The sequence below is a fragment of the Panulirus ornatus genome, chromosome 7, assembly GCF_036320965.1.
Source record: "Panulirus ornatus isolate Po-2019 chromosome 7, ASM3632096v1, whole genome shotgun sequence".
NCBI lineage: Eukaryota > Metazoa > Arthropoda > Malacostraca > Decapoda > Palinuridae > Panulirus > Panulirus ornatus.
The window spans coordinates 51,486,685-51,511,939 of record NC_092230.1 but is presented as its reverse complement, the minus strand read 5'-3'; the positions used below and the strand labels follow the sequence as shown (position 1 = coordinate 51,511,939).

Below are 25,255 nucleotides of genomic sequence, written 5' to 3'. Positions count from 1 at the left end.
AACCTGGATGTTTTGGCTCTGAGTGAAACGAAGCTCAAGGGTAAACGGGAAGAGTGGTTTGGAAATGTCTGGGGAGTGAAGTCAGGGGTTAGTGAGAGGACAAGAGCAAGGGAAGGAGTAGCAATACTCCTGAAACAGGAGTTGTGGGAGTATGTGATAGAATGTAAGAAAGTAAATTCTCGATTAATATGGGTAAAATTGAAAGTTGATGGAGAGAGGTGGGTGATTATTGGTGCATATGCACCTGGGCATGAGAAGAAAGATCATGAGAGGCAAGTGTTTTGGGAGCAGCTAAATGAGTGTGTTAGCGGTTTTGATGCACGAGACCGGGTTATAGTGATGGGTGATTTGAATGCAAAGGTGAGTAATGTGGCAGTTGAGGGAATAATTGGTATGCATGGGGTGTTCAGTGTTGTAAATGGAAATGGTGAAGAGCTTGTAGATTTATGTGCTGAAAAAGGACTGATGATTGGGAATACCTGGTTTAAAAAGCGAGATATACATAAGTATACTTATGTAAGTAGGAGAGATGGCCAGAGAGCGTTATTGGATTACGTGTTGATTGACAGGCGTGCGAAAGAGAGACTTTTGGATGTCAATGTACTGAGAGGTGCAACTGGAGGGATGTCTGATCATTATCTTGTGGAGGCTAAGGTGAAGATTAGTATGGGTTTTCAGAAAAGAAGAGTGAATGTTGGGGTGAAGAAGGTGGTGAGAGTAAGTGAGCTTGGGAAGGAGACCTGTGTGAAGAAGTATCAGGAGAGACTGTGTACAGAATGGAAAAAGGTGAGAACAATGGAAGTAAGGGGAGTGGGGGAGGAATGGGATGTATTTAGGGAATCAGTGATGGATTGCGCAAAAGATGCTTGTGGCATGAGAAGAGTGGGAGGTGGGCTGTTTAGAAAGGGTAGTGAGTGGTGGGATGAAGAAGTAAGAGTATTAGTGAAAGAGAAGAGAGAGGCATTTGGACGATTTTTGCAGGGAAAAAATGCAATTGAGTGGGAGAAGTATAAAAGAAAGAGACAGGAGGTCAAGAGAAAGGTGCAAGAGGTGAAAAAAAGGGCAAATGAGAGTTGGGGTGAGAGACTATCAGTAAATTTTAGGGAGAATAAAAAGATGTTCTGGAAGGAGGTAAATAGGGTGCGTAAGACAAGGGAGCAAATGGGAACTTCAATGAAGGGCGTAAATGGGGAGGTGATAACAAGTAGTGGTGATGTGAGAAGGAGATGGAATGAGTATTTTGAAGGTTTGTTGAATGTGTCTGATGACAGAGTGGCAGATATAGGATGTTTGGGTCGAGGTGGTGTGCAAAGTGAGAGGGTTAGGGAAAATGATTTGGTAAACAGAGAAGAGGTAGTAAAAGCTTTGCGGAAGATGAAAGCCGGCAAGGCAGCAGGTTTGGATGGTATTGCAGTGGAATTTATTAAAAAAGGGGGTGACTGTATTGTTGACTGGTTGGTAAGGTTATTTAATGTATGTATGACTCATGGTGAGGTGCCTGAGGATTGGCGGAATGCGTGCATAGTGCCATTGTACAAAGGCAAAGGGGATAAGAGTGAGTGCTCAAATTACAGAGGTATAAGTTTGTTGAGTATTCCTGGTAAATTATATGGGAGAGTATTGATTGAGAGGGTGAAGGCATGTACAGAGCATCAGATTGGGGAAGAGCAGTGTGGTTTCAGAAGTGGTAGAGGATGTGTGGATCAGGTGTTTGCTTTGAAGAATGTATGTGAGAAATACTTAGAAAAGCAAATGGATTTGTATGTAGCATTTATGAATCTGGAGAAGGCATATGATAGAGTTGATAGAGATGCTCTGTGGAAGGTATTAAGAATATATGGTGTGGGAGGCAAGTTGTTAGAAGCAGTGAAAAGTTTTTATCGAGGATGTAAGGCATGTGTACGTGTAGGAAGAGAGGAAAGTGATTGGTTCTCAGTGAATGTTGGTTTGCGGCAGGGGTGTGTGATTTCTCCATGGTTGTTTAATTTGTTTATGGATGGGGTTGTTAGGGAGGTAAATGCAAGAGTCTTGGAAAGAGGGGCAAGTATGAAGTCTGTTGGGGATGAGAGAGCTTGGGAAGTGAGTCAGTTGTTGTTCGCTGATGATACAGCGCTGGTGGCGGATTCATGTGAGAAACTGCAGAAGCTGGTGACGGAGTTTGGTAAAGTGTGTGGAAGAAGAAAGTTAAGAGTAAATGTGAATAAGAGCAAGGTTATTAGGTACAGTAGGGTTGAGGGTCAAGTCAATTGGGAGGTGAGTTTGAATGGAGAAAAACTGGAGGAAGTGAAGTGTTTTAGATATCTGGGAGTGGATCTGTCAGCGGATGGAACCATGGAAGCGGAAGTGGATCATAGGGTGGGGGAGGGGGCGAAAATTTTGGGAGCCTTGAAAAATGTGTGGAAGTCGAGACCATTATCCCGCAAAGCAAAAATGGGTATGTTTGAAGGAATAGTAGTTCCAACAATGTTGTATGGTTGCGAGGCGTGGGCTATGGATAGAGTTGTGCGCAGGAGGATGGATGTGCTGGAAATGAGATGTTTGAGGACAATGTGTGGTGTGAGGTGGTTTGATCGAGTAAGTAACGTAAGGGTAAGAGAGATGTGTGGAAATAAAAAGAGCGTGGTTGAGAGAGCAGAAGAGGGTGTTTTGAAATGGTTTGGGCACATGGAGAGAATGAGTGAGGAAAGATTGACCAAGAGGATATATGTGTCGGAGGTGGAGGGAACGAGGAGAAGAGGGAGACCAAATTGGAGGTGGAAAGATGGAGTGAAAAGGATTTTGTGTGATCGGGGCCTGAACATGCAGGAGGGTGAAAGGAGGGCAAGGAATAGAGTGAATTGGAGCGATGTGGTATACCGGGGTTGACGTGCTGTCAGTGGATTGAATCAAGGCATGTGAAGCGTCCGGGGTAAACCATGGAAAGCTGTGTAGGTATGTATATTTGCGTGTGTGGACGTGTGTATATACATGTGTAGGGGGTGGGTTGGGCCATTTCTTTCGTCTGTTTCCTTGCGCTACCTCGCAAACGCGGGAGACAGCGACAAAGTATAAAAAAAAAAAATATATATATATATATATATATATATATATATATATTCTCCATTCTTGTGGAGGCTAAGGTGAAGATTTGTATGGGTTTTCAGAAAAGAAGAGTGAATGTTGGGGTGAAGAGGGTGGTGAGAGTAAGTGAGCTTGGGAAGGAGACCTGTGTGAGGAAGTACCAGGAGAGACTGAGTACAGAATGGAAAAAGGTGAGAACAATGGAAGTAAGGGGAGTGGGGGAGGAATGGGATGTATTTAGGGAATCAGTGATGGATTGCGCAAAAGATGCTTGTGACATGAGAAGAGTGGGAGGTGGGTTGATTAGAAAGGGTAGTGAGTGGTGGGATGAAGAAGTAAGAGTATTAGTGAAAGAGAAGAGAGAGGCATTTGGACGATTTTTGCAGGGAAAAAATGCAATTGAGTGGGAGATGTATAAAAGAAAGAGACAGGAGGTCAAGAGAAAGGTGCAAGAGGTGAAAAAAAGGGCAAATGAGAGTTGGGGTGAGAGAGTATCATTAAATTTTAGGGAGAATAAAAAGATGTTCTGGAAGGAGGTAAATAAAGTGCGTAAGACAAGGGAGCAAATGGGAACTTCAGTGAAGGGCGCAAATGGGGAGGTGATAACAAGTAGTGGTGATGTGAGAAGGAGATGGAGTGAGTATTTTGAAGGTTTGTTGAATGTGTTTGATGATAGAGTGGCAGATATAGGGTGTTTTGGTTGAGGTGGTGTGCAAAGTGAGAGGGTTGGGGAGGGTGATTTGGTAAACAGAGAAGAGGTAGTGAAAGCTTTGCGTAAGATGAAAGCCGGCAAGGCAGCAGGTTTGGATGGTATTGCAGTGGAATTTATTAAAAAAGGGGGTGACTGTATTGTTGACTGGTTGGTAAGGTTATTTAATGTATGTATGACTCATGGTGAGGTGCCTGAGGATTGGCGGAATGCATGCATAGTGCCATTGTACAAAGGCAAAGGGGATAAGAGTGAGTGCTCAAATTACAGAGGTATAAGTTTGTTGAGTATTCCTGGTAAATTATATGGGAGGGTATTGATTGAGAGGGTGAAGGCATGTACAGAGCATCAGATTGGGGAGGAGCAGTGTGGTTTCAGAAGTGGTAGAGGATGTGTGGATCAGGTGTTTGCTTTGAAGAATGTATGTGAGAAATACTTAGAAAAGCAAATGGATTTGTGTGTAGCATTTATGGATCTGGAGAAGGCATATGATAGAGTTGATAGAGATGCTCTGTGGAAGGTATTAAGAATATATGGTGTGGGAGGAAAGTTGTTAGAAGCAGTGAAAAGTTATTATCGAGGATGTAAGGCATGTGTACGTGTAGGAAGAGAGGAGAGTGACTGGTTCTCGGTGAATGTAGGTTTGCGGCAGGGGTGTGTGATGTCTCCATGGTTGTTTAATTTGTTTATGGATGGGGTTGTTAGGGAGGTAAATGCAAGAGTTTTGGAAAGAGGTGCAAGTATGAAGTCTGTTGGAGATGAGAGAGCTTGGGAAGTGAGTCAGTTGTTGTTCGCTGATGATACAGCGCTGGTGGCTGATTCATGTGAGAAACTGCAGAAGCTGGTGACTGAGTTTGGTAAAGTGTGTGGAAGAAGAAAGTTAAGAGTAAATGTGAATAAGAGCAAGGTTATTAGGTACAGTAGGGTCAAGTCAATTGGGAGGTGAGTTTGAATGGAGAAAAACTGGAGGAAGTGAAGTGTTTTAGATATCTGGGAGTGGATCTGGCAGCGGATGGAACCATGGAAGCGGAAGTGGATCATAGGGTGGGGGAGGGGGCGAAAATTCTGGGAGCTTTGAAGAATGTGTGGAAGTCAAGAACATTATCTCGGAAAGCAAAAATGGGTATGTTTGAAGGAATAGTGGTTCCAACAATGTTGTATGGTTGCGAGGCGTGGGCTATGGATAGAGTTGTGCGCAGGAGGATGGATGTGCTGGAAATGAGATGTTTGAGGACAATGTGTGGTGTGAGGTGGTTTGATCGAGTGAGTAACGTAAGGGTAAGAGAGATGTGTGGAAATAAAAAGAGCATGGTTGAGAGAGCAGAAGAGGGTGTTTTGAAGTGGTTTGGGCACATGGAGAGAATGAGTGAGGAAAGATTGACCAAGAGGATATATGTGTCGGAGGTGGAGGGAACGAGGAGAAGAGGGAGACCAAATTGGAGGTGGAAAGATGGAGTGAAAAAGATTTTGTGTGATCGGGGCCTGAACATGCAGGAGGGTGAAAAGAGGGCAAGGAATAGAGTGAATTGGAACGATGTGGTATACCGGGGTTGACGTGCTGTCAGTGGATTGAATCAAGGCATGTGAAGCGTCTGGGGTAAACCATGGAAAGCTGTGTAGGTATGTATATTTGTGTGTGTGGACGTATGTATATACATGTGTATGGGGGGGGTTGGGCCATTTCTTTCGTCTGTTTCCTTGCGCTACCTCGCAAACGCGGGAGACAGCGACAAAGTATAATAAAAAAAAAATAATATATATATATATATATATATATATATATCCCTGGGGATAGGGGAGAAAGAATACTTCCCACGTATTCCCTGCATGTCGTAGAAGGCGACTAAAAGGGGAGGGAGTGGAGGGCTGGAAATCCTCCCCTCTTGTTTTTTTTTAACTTTCCAAAAGAAGGAACAGAGAAGGGGGCCAGGTGAGGATATTCCCTCAGAGGCCCAGTCCTCTGTTCTTAACGCTACCTTGCTAACGCGGGAAATGGTGAATAGTTTGAAAAAAAAAAATACAGATAATCTATTTTTATACAGTATGTACTGCATCTTTCTCTATCAGGTGGTGTAGTACATATGTACTTTCACACAATATATACTGCAGCTTTCTCTTTGTTAATATATACACACTGAAGGAGCAAAGTGAGGTAGAGAGGCCAAAGGAGGGGAGCTTAGAGATGAGACCCCCAATGCCTCACCCTGTCAAAAGTCTTAGATATATCAAGGGCAACTATGCATGGCTCCCCAAAATCTTTCAGGGATGGTGACCAGACATTTGTAAGATAGGAAAGAATATCACCAGTGGATTTCACCTGATGGAAGCCATACTGGTGATTAGAAAGAAGACTGTTTTTCAAGATGTTTAAGGATATGTGGGTAGAGGAGAGTTTCAGAGACTTTGGAAATGGCAAATGTCAAAGCTATAGGATGATAGAAGGGTCAGAACAATCAGTCCTCTTGGGGATGGGATGTATCAGTGCATGCTTCCAAGAGAAGGAAAAGTTTTAATTTTTAAGCAGAAACAGAACAGATGTGTAAGCACAGGTGCATGTTCAGAGGCATGCTCTTTCAGTACATGGGGATGGATGCCATCAGGACTGTAAACCTTGCTTGTGTCCAGAGGAAGAGGCACTTTTCAGATGGTCCAAAAAGAAATTACAGGAAGGTGCATGAGATTGATAAGAGGAGCATTAGGGAATAAAAGAATGGTAAGAGTCATTCAAAGTGGATTTAGAGGAGAAATGGGAACCAAAGAGAGTTGCTTTGTCTATGGGAGAGACAGCTATAGTACCATCAGAGCAGAAAAGTGAAGGGAAGGCAGAGCGACAAAAGCTGTTAGAGATGCCCTTAGCTAAAGACTGGAAAGACCTATCAGTGGATGACGAGGAGAGGTTATTGCACTTCCTTTGCATAAAGCAATCCTTCATCTTACAGCTAATGTGCTTACAGCAATTACAGGCAGTGATAAAAGCTGAATGGGAGCCTGAGGAAGGAGAGTTTTTCTAAGCCTAATATGCCTGACCCTTGCCTGAGTGGCCTCAGAACAGGAACAGTTGAACCATGGATTGGATGAAGAGGTCGTCGTGAAGAAAGAAAGGATAAATACTTCTGTTCTTGCAAGAATAATGTCTGCTATGTATTTGCCAGAAACAGAAGCATCACCACATAAGAGAAAGTAATTTACCTAAAGAAAGTCAGAAAAGAAGTTTTGTGAGTTATTCCAGTCTCTATGACTCCTTGTCCCCATGAGAATCCAAATTGCCACAGTATATCCTTTTATCATTGAAATCATTATTATTAGTACTGTACTGTCTATGTGAAGTGGGTGTTTTACTGGTTTATGTACCATCCTGATTATTCCTTCATTTTTGATATTTGTCTATTTGTTCTGGTTCTTTGAAATTCTTAGGAGGATTTCATAATATCAACATAGCTTTGTACTTCTTCCCAGCAGGTACTTTTACCAGTATGCATTGTCGGAATGGGCCATCCTCCACTCTTTGAAACTTACGGCTCTCTATTACTAAGAGAGCCAGTCCTCCCACTCCTTTACCTTCTGTTTCCCTCCTTACTATCATGTACCCCTCTGAGCAGAACAAGTGAGATCTCATCTCTTTAGTAAGCTTTGTTACCACAGCTCCATCCACTCTCCCTTATATGATCCTTGGATTCCAGGTCTTTCTCATCAACTAGTTATACATAACCATAAGTGTACATTACTTTCAGTCGTACATTACCATCTTTAGAAACCCTTGCCTTGTATGTGGTGCTGGCATGACTGCTTCATCCTCTTGCTTTATTTGACATCTCCATTTTTGTGCCATTTGACAGTATCTTTTCTTTTTTCTCCCCTTCCTCTGACCTATCACATATGATGAATACTCTAGTGAATTTTACCTTGTATTTTAGCTTCTTTGCCAGCATAAGTACATCCTGGCTACATTACTCTCAAGTCATTTTATAAGCATAATAGGGCATGAATATTAGTGGTGGGAAATTTGAATGCAGGAGTGGGTGATGTAGAAGTTAATTGGTATAATTGGGTGACAAGTGGTACCCAGTGCAAATGAAAATGGTGAACGACTTGTTGAGTTGTCTACTGAAAAATTACTGGTGGCTGGGAATACTAGGTGTGAAAAAAGTACATTTATAGAACTAAGTTAGTAAGGGGTGTTACTGGACTTCACCTGCTCATCGTGATACAGAGAGTGAAAAGTCACCTTTGGTGAGGTTGTATTATTAGGAGTACAGTCTCATCAAAGACCTTTTCACTCCAATGGAGTCTGCATTTTCCTGCTGCTGGAAGTAGTTCAGTCTTGAACTACGAGAGCCTTCAGGAAGAGGTCCTGGGTAACACCAGGACTCTTTCATGGAAATTGGACATGGGATACTTATAGATAAATGAACAAAAATGCAGATGAGTTGGGTTGGGGTTATTGGGAATGATTAGATTGACAAGAATGCAAAGGAGAGACTTTCATATATATATGTGCTGAAAGGGCTCCTAGCAGGAAGCCCAGTTACTTTTTGGTGGAGAGTGTGAAGAGTTGGGTTGGGGTTATTGGGAATGATTAGATTGACAAGAATGCAAAGGAGAGACTGTCCGATATATATGTGCTGAAAGGGCTCCTAGCAGGAAGCCCAGTTACTTTTTGGTGGAGAGTGTGAATATTTGTTGTGGTTTTAGGAAGAATTGAAATGAAAGGAGTGAGAAGAGGGTTGTAAACTTGAGTAAATTTGAAAAAGAGCCGTGTGGAGATACCAAGAGAGACTGGGTGAAGAACGGCAAAAGATGAAATTAAATGAAACTAAGGGAGTGGGCAAAGGATGGATTGCATTTTAGGAAGTATTGCTAATTTCCTTGCTCCAAAGTATTTCATCATTTTTGTGCACCTGCGTGGAATTCAGCTTTAAAATTCAAGGAGTCCCATAAAAAGAATCTTAGGGCAACATATTAATAATTTTGAAGATAGAGCCTGGGGGTAGGGAAGAAAGAATTCTTCCTTCATATTCTCTGTGTGTCATAGAAGGTGACTAAAGGGGCTGAGAGAGAGAGAGAGAGAGAGAGAGAGAGAGAGAGAGAGAGGACCCCCTCTTTATCTCTCTCTCTTGTATCCCTTTCCTGTATGTCATGTTCTAAAACATGGAACAGGAGAAGGAGTTAAGCAGGGAGTGCTTAGCCTCATCGAAGGCTCAGTCTGGGATGTCGAAACGTGATTAGATGTAGCCAGCATGAAAGGAGAGATGAGTAGTGTGTTTGAGGTAAGAAACCTGAATGTTCTGGCTTTTAGTGAAACAGAGCTCAAGGGTAAAGGGGAAGAATGGGCTGGAAATATCTTAGAGTAAATTCAGGGTTGGTGAGAAAACAAGAGCTTAGGAAGGAGTAGCACAACTCTGAAGCAGGAGTTTTGGAAGTGTGTGTGAAGGAGTGTAAGGAAGTAAATTCTGAACTGACGTGGGTACAAATTGAAGTGGATGGCAAGAGATGGGTGATTATTAGTGCTTATGCTTCTGGCTATGAGAAGAAAGATCATGAGAGGCAAGAGCTTTGGGAGCAGCTGAGTGAGTGTGTCAGCAGTTATGATGTAAGAGACCAGGTAATAGAGATGGATGATTTAAATGCAAAGGTGAGTAATGTGGCAGTTGAGGGAATAACTGGGAACAAGGTTTATTCTGTACTGTGAATGGAAATGATGAAGAGCTTGTGAAGTTGTGTGCTGAAAAAGGGGTATTGATTAGGAATACCTATTTAAAAAGAGGGACATACACAAGTATACATATGTGAGTAAGAGAATGGTTATTAAGTATTTTTGGATGACATATTGATTGATAGGTGTGTAAAAGAAAGAATTTTGGATGGAAATGTGCAGAGAGCGGCAGTTGGTGTGATGTCTGATTACTATCTTGTCGAGGTGAGAGTAAAGATTTGTCGAGGTTTTAGGAGAAGAGAGTGGTGAGAGTAAGTGAGCTTGGAAAAGAGACTTGTGTGAAAAAATACCAGGAGAGAGATGGAGTGTAGAATGGCAAAAGGTGAGATTGAAGAAAGAGAATGGATGAGGAATGGGAGGCATTTAGGGAAGCAGTGATGTCATGTGTGAGAGATGCATGTGGTATGTGAAAGGTGGGAGGTGGGCAGATGAGAAAGGGTAGTGAGTGGTGGGAAGAAGTAAAGTTGTTAGTGAAAGAGAGAAGAGAGGAGGTACTTACAGGGAAGGAGTGCAGACGGATGGGGAATGTAAATGAGAAGGTGACAGCAGGTCTAGAGGAAGGTGCAGGTTGGAAAAGAGGGCAAATGAGAGTTGGGATGAGTGATTATCTGTAAACTTTAGGAATAAGATGTTTTGGAAGGAGGTTGATAATGTGTGAGAAACAAGAGGACAAATAGGAATGTCAGTGAAGGGGTCACAAGGGCAAGTGGCAACAAGTAGTGATGATGTGAGGAGGAGATGGAGCAAGTATTTTGAAGGACTGTTAAATGTGTTTGATGATAGAGTGGCAGATATAGGGTGTTTGGGTTGGGATGGTATGCATAGTGAATGAGTCATGGAAAGTGGTTTGAAGAAAAGAGAAGAGGTACTGAAAGCCTTATGTTAGATTAAATGTGGCAAGGTCGCTGAAGTGGATGGTATTGCTGTTGAATTTATTAAGAAAGGGGGTGACTGTGTTGTTCATTGGTTGGTAAGGATTTTCAGAGTATGTGTGGATTATGTGAGATGCCTGAGGAATGGCAGAATGTATGTGTAGTGCCAGTGTATGAAGGCAAGGGGGATAAAGGTGAGAGTTCAAATTTCTGAGTATGCCTGGTAAGTTGTGTGGGAGGGTAGTGATTGAAAGGGTGAAGGCATGTACAGAGCATCAGGCTGGGAAGGAACATTATGGGTTTAGAAGTGGTGGAGGATGTGTGGATCAGGTATGTGCTATAAAGAATGTGTGTAAAAAGTATTTAGAAAAACAGATGAATTTGTTCATGGCAGTTATGATCTGGAGAAAGCATATGACAGGGTTGATAAAGATGCCCTGTGGAAGGTCTTAAGAATATACGATGTGGGGGGAAAGCTGCAAGAAGTACTGAGAAGTTTTCATTAAGGGTGTAAGGCATGTGTATGAATAGTAAGAGAGGAGAATGAATGGGATCAAAGAGAAGGCTGGGATGTGGGAGGGGTGTGTGATGTCACCATGGTTGTTCAGTTTGTTTATGGATGGGGTGGTGAGGGAAGTAAAGACAAGAGTCTTGGAGAAAGTGGTAAGCATGTAGTGTGTGGAGGATGAGAGGATCTTGGAAGTGAGTCAGTTTTTGTTCGCTGATGATACACACTGGTGGCAGATTTGAATGAGAAACTGCAGAAGTTGATGACTGAATTTAGAAGACTGTGTGTTAAAGGAGAAAGTTGAGAGTAAATGTGTATAAAAGCACAGTTATAAGGTTTAGCAGGGTTGAGAGACAGGTTACTTGAGGTGTGAGTTTGAATGGAGAAAACTGTGAGGAAATGAAATGTTTTAGATTCCTAGAAGTGGACATGTCAGTGAATGCAGCCATGGAAGTGGAAGTGATTTGCATGATGGGAGAGGGGACAAAGGTTCAGGGAGTGCTAAGGAATGTGTTTAAAGTAAGAGTGTTATTTGTGGAGGCAGAAATGGGCATGTTTAAAGGTATAGTAGTCCCAACAATATTATGTGGATGCGAGACATGGATTGTAGATAAGGCTGTGCAGAGGAGGATGGATGTGTTGGAAATGATGTTTGAAGACAGTATGTGGTGTGAGGTAGGTTGATCAAGTTGATAATGGAAGGTTAAGAGAGAGGTGTGGTAATGAAAGGAGTATGGTTAAGAGAGCTGAAGAGGATTTGCTAAAATGGTTTAGACATATGAGAGAATGAGTGAGGAAAGGTTGAGAAAGAGGATATGTGTGTCAGAAGTGGAGAGACCATCAAGAACTGGGAGACCAAATTGGAGATGGATGAATTAAGTGAAAAATATTTCGACTGATCAGGGCCTGAACATGCAGGAGGGTGAGAGGCATGCATGGGATAAAGTGCATTGGGACAATGGGGTATACTGGGATGGACATTCTGTATTTGAACTGAACCAGGGCATGTGAAGTCTTTTGGGTAAACAATGGAAAGGTCTGTGGGACCTGGATGTAGATAGGGAGCTGTGGTTTAGGTGCTTTACATATAACAGATACAGAGTGGATGTGAGCAGATGCAGCCTTTCTTCATCCATTCCTGTTGCTGCTTCACAAATGTAGGAAATAGTGATGAAGTATGAAGAAAAAAAAGTAGTCTGCATAACAAAATAAGGGGCTACAATTTTGATGTAGAATGAATGGTGTGACTCTGTTAAAGTAATAGGATATGAGTTTAGGGTTGATGTGGGTTACAGTGAAAGTAGGCTGTGTGGGGTTGTTAATTTTTTTCTTAAATGAAAGGAGGAGAGAGGAATGAAAGAGAAAGATTGCTATGTGGTAGGAGCTGAGTGACTACCATTGTAGTTTTGGTGCAAAGGACCACATATTAATGCTATGGGATATGAAAGTAAGGGTAGATGACATGGTAACTGAAGATATAATTGGTAGACTTTTGGTCCTGTATATAAATTGAAATGGGGAAGAGCCTTTTGAGGTGTGTGCTGAGAGAGGATTGATGATCAGGAATACAGGGTCTAAGAAAAGGTTCATACATAAACATATGTGGATGAGTGGGATTAGGGTCAGTGGTCATGATTAGATATGCTCTAATATGTGTATAACAGGTTAGTAGATTGTTAGATGTGACTGAGAAGAGAGCGGTGGTAGGTGCACTGTCTCACCATATCCTGGGAGAGTTCACTGTTAAATTTGGTAGTGGGTTGAGGAAGAGGAAATTACATGCTTGTAAAAGTGGTGAAAAAGAGTAAGCATGGAAAAGTTATCTTTTTCCAGTTGCCATTATGATTACCCATATGACAAACTGAATTTTATTGTGATTTACAGATAACATTGCTACAAGTGAAAAGTCTAAGCGGACAGACTCTCTTGTTGCTTCCCCAGCTATTGTGACAGATTTTGAACGTCCTTTGTTGCCCATACACCTGTTGGTGAAACCACTTGAGGTAAGTAAATTTACTGGAATTATTTGAGTACTGTATTACACACACACACACACACACACACACACACACACACACACACACACACACACACACACACTGCACAGACTCAGTATGGCAAGGGGTTGAGAATGGGTTGCATACCATGGAGAAAATCAACAGTTTTCCCTATTGCCTCCAACAGATCATCAAAATATTTCAGAATGTTGTTTCCTGTTTCCAGGTGTTCTGTCTGGATTCACAGGGATTTGGGCTTCTTCTCCATAGAAAGGTCATAGCCTACTATCTTAAAGCTCAGATGGAAGAAATACAGTGCCCTGAAGTGGAATTCCCAAAATGAAGTGGTAGTCAGGAGGAGTAAAGAAAATATATCCTTTCCCTTAAGATAGCTTGAGATGCTGAGGCTGATTGCTGGTGCTCACAACATTAGAGACACTAGTCTCGTTGACCATATGTATGATGATTTCACATTGAGAGCATCATATGATTGTACCTACAATAAACCTTAGCTGTGTATTGCCTTTGAAAATGTTTGGGGGTAGGGGCATTGTTTTTTGCTGACTCTGCTTTGATGCAGTGGTACAGACCATTAGTAATCCTAATGGCATAGTGCCACCTGCCCAAGTGGACTTTAGCAATCCTGTTATTCATTTGCCTGATGGGACAACTGCACATGTTCATGAGATTGCCCATAAGGGGGAGAGCAGAGGATCTGGTGGCTTTGTGGCCATTGACCTCAGTCAAGTATATAAGGGAACCTTAGCCCATGAAGTAACCATATAACCAACAGGAGAGGATGGTTCACAAATACCCAGTGTTGAGGATGACAACAGTACCATTACCTGTTTAGCAAAATGTGATAGCCAACATCTAAGGAACATATGGTCAACATCTGCAGTTGGTGATACCCTTTTGTACGAGTATCCATACCCAAGCTAGAACTGGGATTGGAAAGTAGTGAAGTTTCAGCTGGTTGGAATACCTCAGATGCATCAACAATCATTTTTCTTGGACAAGGACATTACAGGATGATGAAGATGGTGGTATTATAGACATGGTGGATAAGGAATGGTGTTGGATTTTGTCTTCTAATATGGAAGATATTGGCAAGCAACAGTGGTGTTTTTGTCAGAGATTGTAGTAACAAGGTACCTTACTATTTCCCTTCCACACTTCTCTTTCTACTCTTCTTAGCTTCCCATCAAATACTAGGATATGATTTCTGGAATTCATCTCAAGGATGTTGGAGTATTCTGAAATCAAGGCCCTGTACTGCTATTGGTCATTATTGCTCATCCAGATTTTTTCTGCTTGGCCAGTATTATACATCCAAGTTCTTTTTGCTTGGCTTATTACTAAATTCATGCATTGTGTTTCAGAATTTTGCCCCTAGATTCAGAATTAAACTGTACCAGATAAAGCCCTTGATAGGAATGCAAACTTCCCCAGGAGACTATTTTTGTATGATGAAATATCCCCTGGGGATAGGGGAGAAAGAATACTTCCCACATATTCCCTGCTTGTCATAGAAGATGACTAAAGGGGGCAGGAGTGGGGGGCTGGACCCCACCTCCCTTGTAATTTAATTTCTAAAAAGGGAAACAGAAGAAGGAGTCAAGCAGGGAGTGGTCATCCTCCTTGAAGGCTCAGATTGGGGTGTCTGAATGTGTGTGGATGTAACCAAGATGAGAAGGAGAAATAGGTAGTATATTTGAGGAAAGGAACATGGATGCTCTGGCTCTGAGTGAAATGAAGCTCAAGAGTAAAGGGGAAGAATGGTTTGGGAAAGTCTTGGGAGTAAAGTCAGAGGTTGGTGAGAGGACAAGAGCTAAGAATTAGTAAAGTCAGAGGTTGGTGAGAGGACAAGAGCTAAGAATTAGTAAAGTCAGAGGTTGGTGAGAGGACAAGAGCTAAGAATTAGTTGCATTACTCCTGAAGAAGTTGTGGGAGTATGTGATACTGTAAGAAAGTAAGTTCTAGATTGATATGGGTAAAACTGAAAGTTGATGGAGAGAGATGGGTGATTATTGGCGCCTCTGCACCTCGTCATGAGAAGAAAGATCATAAGAGGCAAGTGTTTTAGGAGCAGCTGAGTGAGTGTGTTAGCAGCTTTGATGCTCAAGACCAGGTTTTATTAATAGGTGATATAAATGCTAAGGTGAGTAATGTGGCACTTGAGGGTATATTTGGTGTACATGGGGCGTTCAGTGTTGGAAATGGAAATGGTGAAGAGCTTATGGATGTGTGTGCTGAAAAAAGCTGGTGATTGGGAATACCTGGTTTGAAAAGAGAGATATTCATAAGTAAATGTTTGTGAGTAGGAGAGATAGCCAGAGAGCATTATTGGATTATGTGTTAATTAATAGGCTTGTAAAAGAGAAACTTTTGGATGTTCATGTGCAGAGAGGGGCAGCTGGAGGGATGTTTGATCCTTTCTTGTGGAGGCAAAGATGAAGATTTGTAGAGGTTTTCAAAAAAGAAGAGTGAACGTTGGGGAGAAGAGAATGGTGAGAGTAAGTGAACATGGAAAGGAGGCTTGTGTGAGAAAGTACCAGGAGAGATTGGGTGTAGAATTGCAAAAGATGAGAGCAAATGACATGAGGGAAGTAGGTGAGGAATGGGATGTATTTAGGGAAGCAGTGAAGACTTGCACAAAAGATGCATGTGGCATGAGAAAGGTGGGAGGAGGGCAGATTAGAAAGGGTAGTGAGTGGTGGGATGAAGAAATAAGGTTGTTAGTGAAAGAGGAAAAAAGAGGCGTTTAGGCAATACTTGCATGGAATTAGTGCAAATGACTTGGAGATGTATAATAGAAAGCTGCAGGAGGTCAAGAGAAAGGTGTAAGGTTTGAAAAAGAGGGCACATGAGAGTTGGGATGAGAGTATCATTAGATTTTAGGGAGAATAAAAAGAAGTTTTGGAAGGAGGTAGATATCGTGCATAAGACGAGAACAAATGGGAACCTCAGTGTAGGGGGCAAGGGGTGAAGGTAATAACAGGAAGTGATGAAGTGAGAAGGAAATGGAGTGAATATTTTCAAGGTTTGTTAAATGTGTTTGATGATAGAGTGGCAGATGTAGGGTGTTTTGGTCGGATGATGTGCAATGTGAGAGGGTCAGGGAGAATGGTTTGGTGAAGAGAGAAAAGGTAGTGAAAGCTTTGTGGAAGATGAAATCCAGCAATGTGGCAGGTTTGGATGGTATTGCAGTGGAATTTATTAAAAAAGGAAGTGACTGTATTGTTGATTGGTTAGTAAGGATATTCGATGTATGTATGGATCATGGTGAAGTGCCTGAGGATTGGCAGAATGCATGCATAGTGCTGTTGTACAAAGGCAAAGGGTGTAAATGTGAGTGTTCAAACTGCAGAGGTATATGTTTGTTGAGTATTCCTGGGAAATTATATGGGAGGGTATTAATTGAGAAGGTGAAGGCATGTACAGAGCATCAAATTGGAGAAGAGCAGTGTGGTTTCAGAAGTGGTAGAAGATGTGTGGATCAGGTGTTTGCTTTGAAGAATGTATTTGAGAAATACTAAGAAAAACAGATGGATATCTGTGAAGCATTTATGGATCTGGAGAAGGCATGTAACTGGGTTGGTAGAGATGATTTGTAGAAGGATTTAAGAGTATATGATGTGGGAGGTAAGTTTCTAGAAGCAGTGAAAATTTTTTACTAAGGATGTAAGGCATGTGCACGAGGAGGAAGAGAGGAGAGTGATTGGTTCCCAGTGAATATCAGCGGATAGAACCTTGGAAGCGGAAGTGAGTCACAGGGTGGGGGAGGGGGCAAAGGTTCTGGGAGTGATGAAGAATGTGTAGAAGGAGAGATCATTATCTTGTAAAGCAAAAATGGATGTTTGAAGGAATAGTAGTTCCAACAATATTATATGGTTTCAAGGCATGGGCAATAGATAGGGTTGCATGGAGGAGGATGGATTTGTTGGAAATGAAATGTTTGAGGACAATATGTGGTGTGAGGTGGTTTGATCAAGTAAGTAATGAGAGGGTAAGAGAGATGTGTGGAAATGAGTATGTTTGAGAGAGCAGAAGAGGGTGTGTTGAAATGGTTTGGACATATGAATAGAATGAGTGAGGAAAGATTGACAAAGAGGGTATAAGTGTCAGAGGTAGAGGTAACAAGGAGAAGCGGGAGACCGAATTGGAGGTGGAAGGATGGAGTGAAACAGATTTTGAGCGATTGGGGCCTGAACATACAGGAAGGTGAGAGGCATGCAAGGTATAGAGTGAATTAGAACAATGTGGTGTACCGGGATCGACATGGTGTCAGTAGACTGAACCAGGGCATGCATAACGTCTGGAGTACCCCCAAAACCACAGCTCCCTTTCCACATCCAGGCCCCACAAACCTTTCCATGGTTTTCCCCAGACGCTTCACATGCCCTGGTATGTCTTTGTATGTGTATATACATGTATGTATATGTGTATATGTAGCTAGAAGAGAGACGAAGAATGGACCATCCACCCATATACACATATATGTACATAAATGCCCACATACGCACATATACATACATATACATACACAGACATTTCATATGTACACATACTTGCTTGCCTTCATCCATTCCTGTCACTACCCTACCCCACAGAAAAACAGCATTGCTGTACCCAGCTTCAACGAGGTAGTACTAAGAATACAGACAAAAAAGGCCACATTCCTTCACGCTCATTCTCTAGCTGACATGTGTAATGCACCAAAATCACAGCTCACTATTCACATCCAGGCCCTATAGACCTTTCCATGGTTTATCCCAGACGCTTCACATGCCCTGGTTCAAACCATTGACAACACATTGACCCTGATATACCACATCGTTCCAGTTCACTCTATTCCTTGCACACCTCTCACCCTCCTGTATGTTCAGGCCCCAATCACTCAAAATCTTTTTCGTTCCATCCTTCCACCTCCAATTTGGTCTCCTGCTTCTCCTTCTACCCTTTACCTGTGACACATATATCCTCTATGGCAATCTTTCTTCACTCATTCTCTTCGTATCCTCAAACCATTTAACACACCCTCTTCTGCTCTCTCAACCACATTGTTTTTATTTTCACACATCTCTCTTACCCTTTCATTACTTACTAAATCAAACCACCTCTCACCACATATTGTTCTCAAACATTTCATCTCCAACACATCCACCTTCCTCTATACAACCCTATATATAGCCCATGCCTCACAACCATATACCATTGTTGGAACTACTATTCCTTCAAACGTACCCATTTTTGCTCTCCTAAATAATGGTCTCTCCTCCCACACAATCTTCAATGCTCCCAGAACCTTCGCCCCCTCCCCCACCCTGTGACTCACTTCTGCTTCCATGGTTTCATTTGCTGCTAAGTCCACTCCTAGATATCTGAAACACTTCACTTCCTCCAATTTCTCTCCATTCAAACTTACCTCCCAGTTAACTTGTCCCTCAACCCTACTGAACCTGATAACCTTGCTCTTATTCACATTTACTCTCAGCTTTCTCCTTTCACACACTTTTCCAAACTCAGTCACCAATCTCAGCAGCTTCTCACATGGTCACCCTCTTTCTTAGTAAAGTCAACAGTAGTACCATCCACGACTGCCACCTTGCCACATTTCATCTTGAGTTAGGCTTTCAGCACCTCTTCTCTCTTCACAAAACCACTCTCCATGATCCTTTCACTTCACATACCACCCAGACCCAAATCTGCCACTCGTTCATCAAACACATTCACCAGTCCTTCAGAATACTCACTCCATCTCCTCCTCACTTTATCATTATCTGTTATCACTTCCCCTTTGGTCCCTTCACTGATGTTCCCTTTTGTTCTCTGTTTTTTGCACTTTCCTTACCTCCTTCCATAACTTTTTATTCTCCATAAAGTTAACTGATCTTTGGGCACTCCAACTCTTATTTGGCTTCTCTTTCAACCCCTGCACCTTCCTCTTGACCTCCTGCCACTTTCTCTTATACATCCCCAATCATTTGCACCCCTTCCCTATAAGTGCTACCTGAATACCTATCTTTTCTCTTTTACTAGAAACTACTTTTTTATGCCACCTCTCACTACCCATTTTGTATATGTCCACTTCCCACCTTTTGCATGCCCATTCCTTTCCCACTGCCCCTGCTTCATTTACTCTCACCTTTTGCTATTGTACACTCAATCTCTGTTGGTATTTATTCATATTAGTCTGCTTACCATCCTCGCTTACTCTTACCAATCTCTTCTTGCTATAATTATACTTCTTTTCTGAAAACCTCTGCAAACCTTCACCCTCACCTCCACAAGATAGTGACCAGATACCCCACCAGCTGCCCCTCTCAGCTGATGTACATCCAAAAGTCTCTCTTTTATATGCCTATCAATTATTATGTAATGCAATAATGCTCGCTGACCATATCTCCTTTTTTTAACTTAGGTTTTCGCAAACACCAGTCCTTTTTCTGCTCACAGTTCTGCATGATGTTCACGATTTCCATTTATAACAATGAACACCCCATGCCCCTGATTATAACCTTAACCGCCACATTACTCACCTTCACATTTAGATCTCCCATGACTAATACAACAGTCTCTCACATCAAACCTGCTAACACTCATTCAGCTGCTCTCAGAACACTTTGCTCTCATGATCTTTTTAACTCATGGCCAGGTGCATAGGCACTAATGATCACCCATATCTAGCTATCCAGTTTCAATTTTATCAGCATCAATCTTGAATTCTTTCCTTACACTCTTATCACACACTCCCACAACTACTTCCTAGCATACACTCCCACAACTTTTACTTCAGGAGTAATGCTGCCCCTTCCTTAGCTCTTGTCATCTCACCAACCCTTGTTACTTCAAAGATGTTTCCAGACCATTGGTCCCCTTTAATCTTGAGCTCTGTTTCACTTGGAGCCAGAACATTAGGGTTTCCTTCCTCAAACATACCAGTGGTCCCTTTTACTCTTGAGTTCTGTTCACTCGGAGCCAGAACATTAGGGTTTCCTTCCTCAAACATGCTATCTCTCTTCTCGCCTCATCATGATTACATCGATAAACTCCTTGTGTGGCTTCTTCTTCTGGTCCTTCTTTAAGGAATTGAAATACAGGATGGGAGGTTTTGTAGCCTTCCTCTCCTGCTCCCTATGGTGACCATTTATATTTTTTATATAATCTTCATATGTCTCTTTAGTAGGTTCATGACTAATTAGTATATTAAAAATGAATTACACAGAGTTTAGTATTATTTTTATTTTCTTATTATACTTTGTCGCTGTCTCCCGCGTTTGCGAGGTAGCGCAAGGAAACAGACGAAAGAAATGGCCCAACCCCCCCCATACACATGTATATACATACGTCCACACACGCAAATATACATACCTACACAGCTTTCCATGGTTTACCCCAGACGCTTCACGTGCCTTGATTCAATCCACTGACAGCACGTCAACCCCGGTATACCACATCGCTCCAATTCACTCTATTCCTTGCCCTCCTTTTACCCTCCTGCATGTTCAGGCCCCGATCACACAAAATCTTTTTCACTCCATCTTTCCACCTCCAATTTGGTCTCCCTCTTCTCCTTGTTCCCTCCACCTCCGACACATATATCCTCTTGGTCAATCTTTCCCCACTCATTCTCTCCATGTGCCCAAACCACTTCAAAACACCCTCTTCTGCTCTCTCAACCACGCTCTTTTTATTTCCACACATCTCTCTTACCCTTACGTTACTCACTCGATCAAACCACCTCACACCACACATTGTCCTCAAACATCTCATTTCCAGCACATCCATCCTCCTGCGCACAACTCTATCCATAGCCCACGCCTCGCAACCATACAACATTGTTGGAACCACTATTCCTTCAAACATACACATTTTTGCTTTCCGAGATAATGTTCTCGACTTCCACACATTCTTCAAGGCCCCCAGAATTTTCGCCCCCTCCCCCACCCTATGATCCACTTCCGCTTCCATGGTTCCATCCGCTGCCAGATCCACTCCCAGATATCTAAAACACTTCACTTCCTCCAGTTTTTCTCCATTCAAACTCACCTCCCAATTGACTTGACCCTCAACCCTACTGTACCTAATAACCTTGCTCTTATTCACATTTACTCTTAACTTTCTTCCACACACTTTACCAAACTCAGTCACCAGCTTCTGCAGTTTCTCACATGAATCAGCCACCAGCGCTGTATCATCAGCGAACAACAACTGACTCACTTCCCAAGCTCTCTCATCCCCAACAGACTTCATACTTGCCCCTCTTTCCAAAACTCTTGCATTTACCTCCCTAACAACCCCATCCATAAACAAATTAAACAACCATGGAGACATCACACACCCCTGCCGCAAACCTACATTCACTGAGAACCAATCACTTTCCTCTCTTCCTACACGTACACATGCCTTACATCCTCGATAAAAACTTTTCATTGCTTCTAACAACTTTCCTCCCACACCATATATTCTTAATACCTTCCACAGAGCATCTCTATCAACTCTATCATATGCCTTCTCCAGATCCATAAATGCTACATACAAATCCATTTGCTTTTCTAAGTATTTCTCACATACATTCTTCAAAGCAAACACCTGATCCACACATCCTCTACCACTTCTGAAACCACACTGCTCTTCCCCAATCTGATGCTCTGTACATGCCTTCACCCTCTCAATCAATACCCTCCCATATAATTTACCAGGAATACTCAACAAACTTATTTTTTTTTTATTATACTTTGTCGCTGTCTCCTGCGTTTGCGAGGTAGCGCAAGGAAACAGACGAAAGAAATGGCCCAAGAGTTTAGTATTATGAGAAATACTGTAACAGAAATATAGTTGATACAGGACTGTGCAGTTTAGAACATTTCCAGTTCATTGAGGTAATTGGTCAGTTGTCATATCATTCAAAACAGACATCTTACTCATTGAATGATGTAGTAAATTCTGTGTCTTGCATATTTTTTCTTTTACACAGTTCTCTTCAGTATGTTATTGCCTGATGCATGAACAAATAAACATTTACACATTCTGGGGATAGGGGAGAAAGAATACTTCCCACGCATTCCTCACATGTCGTAGAAGGCGATTAAAGGGGATGGGAGTGGGGGGGGCTAGAAACCCTCCCCTCCTTGTATTTTAACTTTCTAAAAGGGGAAACAGAAGGAGTCACGCAGGGAGTGCTCATCCTCCTCGAAGGCTCAGATTGGGGTGTCTAAATGTGTGTGGATGTAACCAAGATAAGAAAAAAGGAGAGATAGGTAGTATGTTTGAGGAAAGGAACCTGGATGTTTTGGCTCTGAGTGAAACGAAGCTCAAGGGTATAGGGGAAGAGTGGTTTGGGAATGTCTTGGGAGTAAAGTCAGGGGTTAGTGAGAGGACAAGAGCAAGGTAAGGAGTAGCACTACTCCTGAAACAGGAGTGGTGTGAATATGTGATAGAGTGTAAGAAAGTAAATTCTAGATTGATACGGGTAAAACTGAAAGTTGATGGAGAGAGATGGGCGATTATTGGTGCATATGCACCTGGGCATGAGAAGAAAGATCATGAGAGGCAAGTGTTTTGGGAGCTGCTGAATGAGTGTGTTAGTGGTTTTGATGCACAAGACCGGGTTATAGTGATGGATGATTTGAATGCAAAGGTGAGTAATGTGGCAGTTGAGGGAATAATTGGTATGCAGGGGGGGTTCAGTGTTGTAAATGGAAATGGTGAAGAGCTTGTAGATTTCTGTGCTGAAAAAGGACTGGTGATTGGGAACACCTGGTTTAAAAAGAGAGATATACATAAGTATACGTATGTAAGTAGGAGAGATGGCCAGAGAGCGTTATTGGATTATGTGTTAATTGATAGGCGCGCGAAAGAGAGACTTTTGGATGTTAATGTGCTGAGAGGTGCAACTGGAAGGATGTCTGATCATTATCTTTTGGAGGCGAAGGTGAAGATTTGTAGGGGTTTTCAGAAAAGAAGAGAGAATGTTGGGGTGAAGAGAGTGGTGAGAGTAAGTGAGCTTGGGAAGGAGACTTGTGTGAGGAAATACTAGGAGAGACTGAGTACAGAATGGAAAAAGGTGAGAACAAAGGAGGTAAGTTGAGTGTGGGAGGAATGGGATATATTTAGGGAAGCAGTGATGGCTTGCGCAAAAGATGCTTGTGGCATGAGAAGTGTGGGAGGTGGGTTGATTAGAAAGGGTAGTGAGTGGTGGGATGAAGAAGTAAGATTATTAGTGAAAGAGAAGAGAGAGGCATTTGGACGATTTTTGCAGGGAAAAAATGCAAATGAGTGGGAGATGTATAAAAGAAAGAGGCAGGAGGTCAAGAGAAAGGTGCAAGAGGTGAAAAAGAGGGCACATGAGAGTTGGGGTGAGAGAGTATCATTAAATTTTAGGGAGAATAAAAGAATATTTTGGAAGGAGGTAAATTAAGTGCGTAAGACAAGGGAGCAAATGGGAACTTCAGTGAAGGGGCCTAATGGGGAGGTGATAACAAGTAGTGGTGGTGTGAGAAGGATATGGAGTGGTATTTTGAAGGTTTGCTGAATGTGTTTGATGATAGAGTGGCAGATATAGGGTGTTTTGGTCGAGGTGGTGTGCAAAGTGAGAGGGTTAGGGAAAATGAGTTAGTAAACAGAGAAGAGGTAGTAAAAGCTTTGCTGAAGATGAAAGCCGGCAAGGCAGCAGGTTTGGATGGTATTGCAGTGGAATTTATTAAAAAAGGGGGTGACTGTATTGTTGACTGGTTGGTAAGGTTATTTAATGTATGTATAATTCATGGTGAGGTGCCTGAGGATTGGCAGAATGTTTGCATAGTGCCATTGTACAAAGGCAAAGGAGATAAGAATGAGTGCTCAGATTACAGAGGTATAAGTTTGTTGAGTATTCCTGGTAAATTATATGGGAGGGTATTGATTGAGAGGGTGAAGGCATGTACAGAGCATCAGATTGGGGAAGAGCAGTGTGGTTTCAGAAGTGGTAGAGGATGTGTGGATCAGGTGTTTGCTTTGAAGAATGTAAGTGAGAAATACTTAGAAAAGCAAATAGATTTGTATGTAGCATTTATGGATCTGGAGAAGGCATATGATAGAGTTGATAGAGATGCTCTGTGGAAGGTATGAAGAATATATGGTGTGGGAGGCAAGTTGTCAGAAGCAGTGAAAAGTTTTTATCGAGGATGTAAGGCATGTGTACGTGTAGGAAGAGAGGAAAGTGATTGGTTCTCAGTGAATGTAGGTTTGCGGCAGGGGTGTGTGATGTCTCCATGGTTGTTTAATTTGTTTATGGATGGGGTTGTTAGGGAGGTGAATGCAAGAGTTTTGGAAAGAGGGGCAAGTATGCAGTCTGTTGTGGATGAGAGAGCTTGGGAAGCGAGTCAGTTGTTGTTTGCTGATGATACAGCACTGGTGGCTGATTCATGTGAGAAACTGCAGAAGCTGGTGACTGAGTTTGGTAAGGTGTGTGAAAGAAGAAAGTTGAGAGTAAATGTGAATAAGAGCAAGGTTATTAGGTACAGTAGGGTTGAGGGTCAAGTCAATTTGGAGGTAAGTTTGAATGGAGAAAAACTGGAGGAAGTAAAGTGTTTTAGATATCTGGGAGTGGATCTGGTAGCAGATGGAACCATGGAAGTGGAGGTGAATCATAGGGTGGGGGAGGGGGCGAAAATTCTGGGGGACTTGAAGAATGTGTGGAAGTCGAGAACACTATCTCGGAAAGCAAAAATGGGTATGTTTGAAGGAATAGTGGTTCCAACAATGTTGTATGGTTGTGAGGCGTGGGCTATGGATAGAGTTGTGCGCAGGAGGGTGGATGTGCTGGAAATGAGATGTTTGAGGACAATATGTGGTGTGAGGTGGTTTGATTGAGTAAGTAATAATAGGGTAAGAGAGATGTGTGGTAATAAAAAGAGTGTGGTTGAGAGAGCAGAAGAGAGTGTTTTGAAATGGTTTGGTCACATGGAGAGAATGAGTGAGGAAAGATTGACCAAGAGGATATATGTGTCAGAGGTGGAGGGAATGAGGAGAAGTGGGAGACCAAATTGGAGGTGGAAAGATGGAGTGAAAAAGATTTTGAGTGATCGGGGCCTGAACATGCAGGAGGGTGAAAGGCGTGCAAGGAATAGAGTGAATTGGAACGATGTGGTATACCGGGGTCGACGTGCTGTCAATGGATGTGGAAAGGGATAGCTAGAGACTGAGTGTGAATGAATGGGGCCTTTGTTGTGTTTTTCTAGCGCTACCTCGCACACATGAGGGTGGAGGGGGTTGTTTTTCCATGTGTGGCGAGGTGGCGATGGGAATGAATAAAGGCAGACAGTATGAATTATGTACATGTGTATATATGTATATGTCTTTGTGTGTATATATATGTATACATTGAGATGTATAGGTATATATATTTGCATG

The 25,255-nt window shown here is 42.3% G+C and overlaps 1 protein-coding gene across 2 annotated transcripts in view; it reads left to right on the top strand.

Moving 5' to 3' along the window:
- The window catches only part of Rint1 (RAD50 interactor 1), a 223,513-nt gene that overhangs the window by 96,785 nt on the left and 101,473 nt on the right, over positions 1-25,255 (top strand). For both annotated transcript variants that reach the window (XM_071663813.1, XM_071663814.1), the window contains one exon: positions 12,747-12,865. In XM_071663813.1, coding sequence (XP_071519914.1) covers positions 12,747-12,865 — 119 coding nt within the window. The remainder of the gene's footprint in view (positions 1-12,746; positions 12,866-25,255) is intronic.